Genomic DNA, 9818 nt, shown 5'->3' with positions numbered 1-9818 from the left:
ACATAAGTTTTCAGTTTCTTACTTGGTTTATGTGGTAAAAAGATCCATTCCAAGATAATATCATCTCTCTGCATTAAAATTCCTGTAGTAGAAATTTTTGATGGTAATATGACAAGAATACAATTGAGCTCTGGATTCACTCTGTCCACATGTGCCTGTTGTAATTTCTCCTCAATTATTGTCAGTTTCTTTTCTGCTTCAGCTGGTAATTCTCTAGGACTGTTTAAATCTTTATTACCATCCAAGCTTTTGTTCAAATGAATTATTAGATCAGGTGTTATCCTGATAGCTGGTGGTAGACTGGAAATATCTCCTAACAGTCTTTGAAAGTCATTAAGAGTCCGTAGGCGATCTCCCCGAATTTGTGCCTTTTGTGTCTTAATTTTTTGCAAACCTGTTCTATAACCTAAATAATTAACAGAATCTCCCTTCTGAATCTTTTCAGGAGCAATTTGGAATCCCCATTTAGGTAGTAGTATCTTTATTTCTTCAAACAGTCTGTTCAAGGTATCTATGTTTGAATCAGATAACAATATGTCATCCATGTAATGGTATACTACAGATTTGGGAAATTTCTTGTGTATTATTTGCAATGGTTGGTTCACAATATATTTGCACAGGAGGGGCTATTTAACATACCCTGGGGGAGGATGGCCCAATGGAACCTCCTCGAGGGTTGAGAATTGTTATAAGTAGGCACTGTGAAGGCAAATTTTTCTCTATCTTCTTTTTGCAAAGGTATAGTGAAAAAACAATCCTTTAGATCAATAACTATGAGAGGTCATCCTTTTGGTAATAAAGAGGCCAAAGGAATTCCAGATTGCAGAGGGCCCATAGGTTGAATAACCCTGTTGATGGCCCTGAGATCTGTCACCATTCTCCATTTACCTGATTTTTTCTTAACCACAAATACCGGATAATTCCAAGGGCTGGTAGATTCTTCTATATGTCCAGCATCTAGTTGTTCATGTACCAGTTGTTCTAAAGCCTGTAACTTTTCCTCAGCTAAAGGCCCTTGCTTTGTCCATATTGGTTTCTCAGTCAACCATTTTAGTGGCAAGGCTGTTGGTATCTCTGAAGGGACATCAATTGTTTGTTCTTCCACAGCCCTAATGGCCAGTGTTCTCCGTTTGTAATATCTTTTAATATTATTTTCAGGAATATAGGATCTACAAGTAGCAGGAATGTTAATTTGGGGTTTCCATTGTTGTAATTGGTCACGACCCCAAAAATTCATTGCAATATTCGCTACATATGGCCTTAATTTTCCTATTTGTCCCTGTGGCCCTATACATTCAACCCCTCTCGTGCTCTGCCCTACTTGATATAGGGTTCCAATTCCCAGGTTCTGAACATTTACATTCTGAAGAGGCCAATATGGATGCCAAGATTCTGGGGTAATGATACTTACATCAGCACCTGTGTCCAGCAGGCCAGTAATAAAAATGCCATTTACACACACTCTCAGCTTAGGTCTTTGATCATTTATAGAAGTTTGCCAAAACACACGTAACTCATCTTTCTGACCACTATTGCTTGTAACAGTAGGCATGTGGCTTCCTAACTGTCCTGATGAGGCATGTTCTCTGCAGAAACTGGAAATGACTGAACCATGTTTGCCATGGGGGCCTGTGAGGCCCCCTTCTCACGTTTCCCGTCTGTATCAGGTTACCTTTTCTATCTCTTTTAGACGTGCATTCATTCGTTCAGTGTCTGCCTTTTCCACATCTTCTACATAAACCTGAAGGCTGAGTCCTTCTATTTCTGTTATTTCTAAAAGATGCATTATTATTATTTCTGAAAATTCATTGTTTACAATTCCTTTTCATATGACCCATTTTGCCACAATTAAAACATTTGGTATTCTGGTATCTCTTTTTACCTTTGGAAATTGCTTCTTCTACCCATGCTTCAGTGGCATAGTCAAATGTGTCAACATTTAGTGTATACAAGACCCATTCTTCCAAGGACACTGATCTGAACTTTAAAGGCCCCAAGATCTTTTTGCATTCCACATTTGCATTTTTCTAAGCCAAAGACTCAATTATTATACATCTTGCTTCTGGGTCAGATATCCCTATTTGTACAGCCTTAGTCAATCTTTGTAAAAAGTCACTAAAGGGTTCTCTGTGACCCTGTTTAACTGTGACAAATGATTCCATTCTCTGTCCTGGATCTTGTACCCTGTCCCAAGCCATTAAGGTTGCTGTAGTACACATGGAGCGTATGTTTTCATACAAATTAGCTTGTTCCTGAGGGTCAGAAAAGAGCCCTTCACTTAGAATTTTATCTAGGGAAATGTCAATTCCCTTCGCCTTTTCCTGCTGTTCTAAAAGTCTAGCCTCTTGCCTGAATAAGAATTTCCATTTTAATTGTGGTCCACTCTCAAGGACAATGGAGCTCATCTGGAGCCAGTCTGAGGGGGTTGCTCTGCTTGTTATGGCCCAAGATTTTAGCATCTCTTTAACAAAAGAGGTGTACATCCCAAAAGCCATGACGGCCTGTTTAATTTCTTTGAGATCATCCAAACGAACAGGTTCCCATGTATCTTCCTTGATAACCCTAGGGTTTCTGGAACCAATCACCTTTTCTGTTGTTATTACTGGAAAGGCATGCAGAGCTGTAGGTAGAGCTTTGTGGAAATTGTCCCGGAGGGATTATCCACAGATGTAGTTAAAATTTGCCTTTCTACCCTTTGCTCTTCTTCATCAGAATTTAGAAATTCCTCAATCTTTTCAATTCTATCCACCGTTGCCTTCTGCAATGTCTGAATCTCTTTTCCAGAATTATGTTCCAAAGCCTTCATTGAGGATTCTGAAGTATGAAATTTGTCCATTAGAGATAACTTGTCATCTTTGGACATAATTTTTATGGCATAAACCGTGCCTTCTTGTATTGACAATCTTTCCGCCAATCTGTCGTAAGCTTTAGACAAAATTCGATTGTCACATTCAGCAGTTTTGATTCTCTCAGTTAATGTTTCAGTTCCTACAGAAAGGGACTGCTGGAACTTATGATCTAATTCAGCTGTTTCTTCTTCCATAGTAATGAGTTTCTCCTTAACATCAGCCTGTACCTTTTCTAAATTTTGCTCAGTTAACCGAGTCATGTTAAACAAAGATCTGTTTTCTTCCTGGAGAACTTCAAACTGATTCTTGAGAAGATTGCTGTCATTCTCAATAGTTTTTAAACTTCAACCTCTGCCTTAAGAGATTTAATCATTTTCCTATTATCAAATCATACAGTGCTAAGGAAAATTAAGAATCCCAGAAATATCCATAGATGTAGGGTGATAGACACCTCTTGTAAAATCTCCCACATGGTACACTCAAAAAAGCTGTTGAAATTTGAAACAGTTATATTCTCAGACATTTTATTTATAAAAGAAAAAATTCTTTTACCTGCAGTGACCGGTTCCTGCCAGCGGTGGTGAAGTACTCCACTTGAGTCCACATGGCCTACGTCTGAAATAAATGACTCAAAAACAAAATTGGAACAGACACCAGGCTGATTAATAGCAATTGGGCAGGAAAATAAACAGAGAGAAAGCCGCCAAAGTGAACCAATCAAAGGGATGCTGGTTTGAGCTGGCTTGCAGGGCTGCTGTCACGGGACTGAGCGCCAGAACTGCCGGGGAGTTCTAGCTCTCCTGTCCCGCTTGATTCTCTAGCAAGCACCAGGGAAAATCCAGTCGCTCAGAATCTCAGCTGCTTCTGCGCACCCAGGGAGACCTCTGGGGCGAGGTGCCGCTGGGAGGAGTAGCCCTCAGGAGCCTCTGGGGTGAGTAACCACAATACTCCGGCAATGCCCCATGGAGCGGGCACCAAGTGTAGCAGCGTGAATAAATGCAGACAAATATTAAAGAATTTAATTATTTAATGATTAAATAAAACTTACAGAACCGAAGTTCCTGCGCAGCACAGGAGGTAGGAAAGAAAGAGAGTGCGTAGCTTCCTGTGTGCTCCACACATTTGTAAACAACCGCCCCAGGCAAACCCGCCCTAAATGGTCGGGCTTAACCCTACATAGCACAGGTCTTAGTTATCATATGTGAAGCAGGGAAGGCTTCTATCAAGAATATGTGCTAAATATCAAAGACAATTTTCTTACAGTTCTAGAGATCAGTAATCTCTGAAATTAAGCCCAAGGAGAAGAAGAGCTATGGGTGTGCTGAAGAATCCAGAGCATAAAATCTATTGCTAACATTTATTCTTCTAGGAAGTCATAATATTCACTGAACAATGGGCACTGTCATCCACAATTCTGCTATCTGTTCCACTGTAACAACCACTCTGTATAGGTCAAATCACTGTCTCCATATTAGAAATCTCTTGTGATTATATTGATCTCACCTATATAATTTGGGATATCCATATCATCTCAATATCATAATTCAATCTCAACAGACAAGTCCTGTTGACATGCAACTATCAACTTCTAAGTTCTAGAAAATAAACATGGATAGTTATAGGAAAGTTCAGTTTGATCCATTATCCCTCAACTAATAGCTATTATCATCTCTTTAAAACTTAACGTTTTGGAAGAATGAAGAAAATCAAAAGCTATAGAACCTTCATACAATAACAGATGGAGATAGAGACAGAGATTCACATTGGAGTATGGAACTGAGCTCTCAAGGTCCAGCTGAAGAGAAGAATGAATGAAAATATGAGCAAAGAGGTCAAGACCATGAAGGGTTCATCCACTGAAACAGTTTACCTGAGATAACGGGAGCTCACCAAATCTAGCTGGACTGGGAAGAAACAAGCATAGGACCAAACTGGTCCCACTGAATGTGGTTGACAGTTGCATGGATGGGGCAGACTGAGAAGCTAATGCTTGAGGATTTATTTCTACTGCATGTACTGGCTTTTGGAGATCCTATTCTCTTTGAATGTACACTTTGCTCAGCCTAGATATAGTAGGGAGGGGCTTTGATCTTCCACAAAGCAGTGTGCCTTACCTTATCTTAGAATTAGATGGAGGTGGGGTGGGAGGGTGTGTGGAGAGAATGGGAGGAGGGGACAGAATGGGATTTTGGATTGGTATTTTTTAAATGTAATAAATAAAAAAGAAAAAAAAATATGTCTTATTTATTAAGGGACAGAGGAGTAAGACACTCAAATCTCAAGGTGAACAGGTATTTATTTAGTATGTATGAATTAGACATTCCTGAGAAGAGGCTAGATTTCTTTTTTAGAACAAAGCTATGGTCACTACTGTACCATCAACACACATTTTATTAGGAAACAGAAGCATTTATTACTTAATTCTATCTAAGTTCCAATGGTAAAAAGAAGTTGAATGTTTCTGGAATTCCTAGCATATTTACATATATCCTTATAGGAGGTATGGTAAGAATTCAGATCCAAAATATCCTGCAAGCAATTATGTACTTGTTGTTTAAGTTTGAAAGGAAATGTTCTCTTATCACCACTGAAGGGTTCTGGGTGAAGCTTCCTCCAGATACTTGGCTGTCATGTGAGAAGTCAGAACTGTCTCCTAAGACACAATGAGCAAACAGATCAAATGATACATTTGATAAATGTATTAGATGATACAACTGGTAGATATCAGCAGAAACAGAGGGAAGAGACAGAGAACCAGCAGTGTTACTAATTCATCAAAAGCTGCTTTGTGGTTCTTCTATGGGGAAGGTGTCATATATCCTGAAGAAGCTGCTTTAATCCTGGATGTTTGTTCAAACCCATCATTCAAGTTCAGATGCTGGAAAATCAGCAGGGTCAGGTTCAGGTTTAGGCTGCAACACTGTGTATCTTCATACTTTAACTACTCTTTTTCTAACAAGACAGAACTGTCACTGAGAAAACTGTACCATGTTAATTGCGACAGAAATTCAATACCCCTGGACAAAAAAAAATAGTGTGAGTTACTTAAAATAATACTTTTCACTGTGGAATATGCTCTGCTGCCTCCTCTGGGAGCTTTGACCTCTATGACTCTTCCTCTATGCATTTTCTTGTCTGATGCTCAAGTAACCAGGACCTCTATCTTCTGCCACAGAAATTTTGCAGTGTCCTGCAGTGGCATGGGGGAATCTTAAACTGAGTTTTAAAACCCACTTTTTATAAATGAACTACAAAGCCCATTGAACTGAAAAACTTTCATTTTAAAATGTTTTTGTCAATGTAGCAAAATAATAAGAAATTAAATAAAATATAATTTTATATGCAATTTCATATGGGACAAAAGATAAAAAATTAATTGTTACAGATTGGTGAAACATCAGAATTTATTGTTAGGTAGCACAAGAAATTTAAATTTGTTTTTAATGTGTGTCCTAGTGTTACTATTAAAGTGATAAAAAACCATGGCCAAAATCAAATTAGAAAGAAAGGGTATATTTGGCATATGCTTCCACATAACAAAAGAAGAAAGATCAGGATATCTAACAGGGCAGGAATTTGAAGGCAGGAGTTAATATAGAATACAAAGGAAGGCTTTACTTCTTGTGATTAGCTTAATATGCTTTCTAATAGATCCCTGGACCTCCAGTTCATGTTTGGCTTTATCTACAATGAGTTGAGCCCTCCCCCATCAATTAGTAACTAAGAAATTTATCTATAGGATTGTATACAGTACTATCTTATGGAGACATATTATCAGTTTACTCTCTCAGATGACTTTAGCTCATGTCAAGTTGACATTAAACTAACTATCCTTGCCCCCAACTCTCATGATGACCCCCTTCCTGAGGTATAACCTGGAGATCCCCCTAAGCCTATTCCTCACTGCCTTGCCTGTCTCTTATCCCTGCCCCCTACCCCCAACTCCCAGGTTTCCCTGCTCTCCCAGCAGCTACAACCAGGAGCCCCTGTGCCCAGCTACTTCCTGTCATATTACTTTACTTCCCAGTGCATCCTCCCCTGCCAGCCCAGTCTACCTTGAGATTGAAGTCTGCCATGGGGCAGAGGTTGTCTACCACAAAGGCCTTCTGTGACAAGGTGTCAGCCCTGAAATGGAGGCAGCCCAGGAGGAGGGGGTAGAGCTCATCTATAGCTGGAAGCAGCAGGCTACCACACCCATGAGTGACAGTGGGGACTCTGGAATAGGGACAGGGACTGGGAGGAGGGGGCGGGGCCACCCCAGGGTGACACAGGGGTCCTGAAGTGACCTCAGAGTACCTGATGTGAGGTTAAGGGATGGGGACTGGGGACAGGGGACTGGAAATGGGGCATGGGGTGACCTGGGGGTGACAGAATGGGACAGGAGGTAACCTCAGATGACTGGAAGTGGGGGATGGATGACCCTGAGGGTGATACGGGGTGACTGGAAGTGCTCTCAGAGGACTGCAAGTGGCCTAGGGGACCAGAAGTAAAATCTGGGGACTCAGGATGGGGTTGGAGTAACTCCATATAATCTCATGTGGCGGGAAGTAACCTCTAGGAACTGGATTGGGGGTTTGCTGAATTCAGGATGACTGTCAGTGGACTGACAACTCTCTCTCCTTCCACAGTGGAACCCTGCCCCAGGAAACTGATGATTGACAACTCTCTCTCCACCCACAGGTAAGCCTTATACCAAGAATTAAAAAAGTAACTATACAGATCTGAAATAGAACTAGAAGAGCTAGTTGATGTGGACTTTGCAGGTTTGTGAATCAGAGTGATTTCAAGGATGCATACTCTGCTTTTAAAAGAGAAGAGACCGAATAAGAAAGATTATGAATGATCATCCTAGAGTGTAGCAGACACTGATCTGGGAATTATTTAGTGTTCTTACAGAAAAAGACATGCTAGAGACTTTAAAAAGGCAGAGAACAAGTTCCCATAATTGAACTTGAGAAATAGAGGACAACCCTATATAAGGGCAACAATTTAGTTTTACACTCAATATCTAGGTCCTTCCTCATAGATAAGTAGGCTCTGTTTATCAAAGGATATTTTTACATTTCATTATTTTAAATTGTAATTATCAGTGTATGCATATATACTGAGCTTCCTTTGTTCCCTTCTATGCATCTAACTTTCAGTCAAATTTATATCTCTGTCCATAGCTTTTACTGGTGATTTATCATGTAAAACACTGGAGAAGAAAATAGAAAATATTTTGGCTTCAGCATAAATTTCTTGCAGTTTCTAAAGAATTAAATCTCCAACTGTCCAACTTATATTCAAAGTTAGAAAGAAAAGTATGATTTTTATTCTGCAGTAAAAAAAATTGCTGCACAAAATAAAATAGAACCTCTCTATTTAAAGACACTAGAATAATTATATCATGTAGTCCCTTGGGGGGAAGACTTTCTCAATACCAAGTTGTGTCTCTCAGGACTGGTGGAGCATCCCTATATACTTAGACTTCCTGTGTTACTGAGATGAGCACACACTGCAGCTGTCCACAGACCTGATTTGCTAATTTGCATGTACACAGAGCATAACCTCCTTAACTGATAGATTCTTAACTGACTGTTCACAGACCATCCAGGAGTCATTTCTAGTTCGGACATACCATGGCCATGAAAGCTCCTGCTCAGACCTTAGCAATTTGTTTACTCTGGCTCTCAGGTAAGTTGTACAGGAGCGAAAATCTTTTCAGCACAGAGTAGACATCACTTTTTTTCTAATCAGGGAATCATTATTATAACATTGTTAATTGTGTTATTTTTATTGGCTTCTTTTCCTACTGTCAGGTGCCAGATGTGACATTCAAGTGACACAGTCTCCACCATTCCTGTCAGCATCTCTAGGAGACAAAGTGACTATCACTTGCCTGGCAAGTCAGGGCATCAGCAATGACTTAAACTGGTACCAGCAGAAATCAGGACAAGCTCCTACACTCTTGATTTATTTTGCAAATAGTTTGCAATCTGGTGTCCCATCAAGGTTCAGTGGCCAATATTCTGGAAAAAGTTTCACTCTAACCATTGGTAGCGTGGAGCCTGAAGATGTTGGAACTTATTTTTGTCTACAGCATTACAATACTCCTCACACAGTGATACAAGCCATGACATAAACCACCTAGGGAAGCAAAAGTTGGAGGCTGTGCTTCCTCATTTGCTACTACTTATATGCTTATTTGTTAAGACTTCTTGTATATCAAGAAATAGTTTTGTTTAAAAGTGTCCATATATCTATCTATCCTCCTCTCTCTGGTCCTCTGCCAGCATTCAGAGTGCATCTACCACAACATACAACTAACTGCCTACCTCTGTGGTCTTTGGATAGGTCTGGAAGTTCAAGGAGACACTGCTGATGCTTTAATATGCATGTGACATACCACAGGAAAAGCTCAATCCTTGCCTCATATGGTTTACCACAGGTGCTGATGGATAGTGAGATTCATTTCCTTTGACTTCAAATTTCAGTGACAAACAACTGCTATGGAACAATGGCCTTGTACCCAGTAAAGATTTGCTACTTGTATTTTAATAAGATGCTGACTGACCAGTAGCCAGAGAAAAAGTATAGGTGGGGCACCCTGGCTGGAATTATAGGTGGGAAAACCAGAACAGAAGAATTCTGGGAAGAGGAAAGAGTCACTTTGTAGTCACTACTCAGACAGAGAGGAAAATGAGATTGCCTCACTGATAAACAGTACCAAAACCATGTGGCTAACACAGACAAAAATTATGGGCTAATGTATGCTATAAGAGTTAATAAAAAGCCTGAGCTAATAGGCCAACCAGTTTATGATTAATGGAGACCTCTGTGTGTTTCTTTGGGACTGAATGGCTGCAGTACCAGATGGGACAGAAAGCCTCAGACAGCAAATGGCACCAATGTGAACAACTAAATCAAATTAAAACCTGAGAGAATTTAGGAAACAGTTCTAGCACTAAAAGAAGAGAGTTAAGCACA

General features: G+C 39.9%; 1 gene segment (V, D, J or C); it reads left to right on the top strand.

The window, feature by feature from the left end:
• Positions 1-8470: 8470 nt before the first annotated feature.
• On the top strand, positions 8471-8973 carry LOC113455843. The segment is given in 2 exon segments: positions 8471-8525; positions 8651-8973. Coding segments are annotated over 2 exon segments (378 nt in total).
• The last annotated feature ends 845 nt before the right edge of the window (positions 8974-9818 follow it).

Source organism: Microtus ochrogaster, unplaced genomic scaffold, assembly GCF_000317375.1.
Source record: "Microtus ochrogaster isolate Prairie Vole_2 unplaced genomic scaffold, MicOch1.0 UNK175, whole genome shotgun sequence".
NCBI classification, from domain to species: Eukaryota; Metazoa; Chordata; class Mammalia; order Rodentia; family Cricetidae; genus Microtus; species Microtus ochrogaster.
The sequence above is the reverse complement of the archived record's forward strand: the minus strand, read 5'-3'. Positions and strand labels throughout refer to the sequence as shown.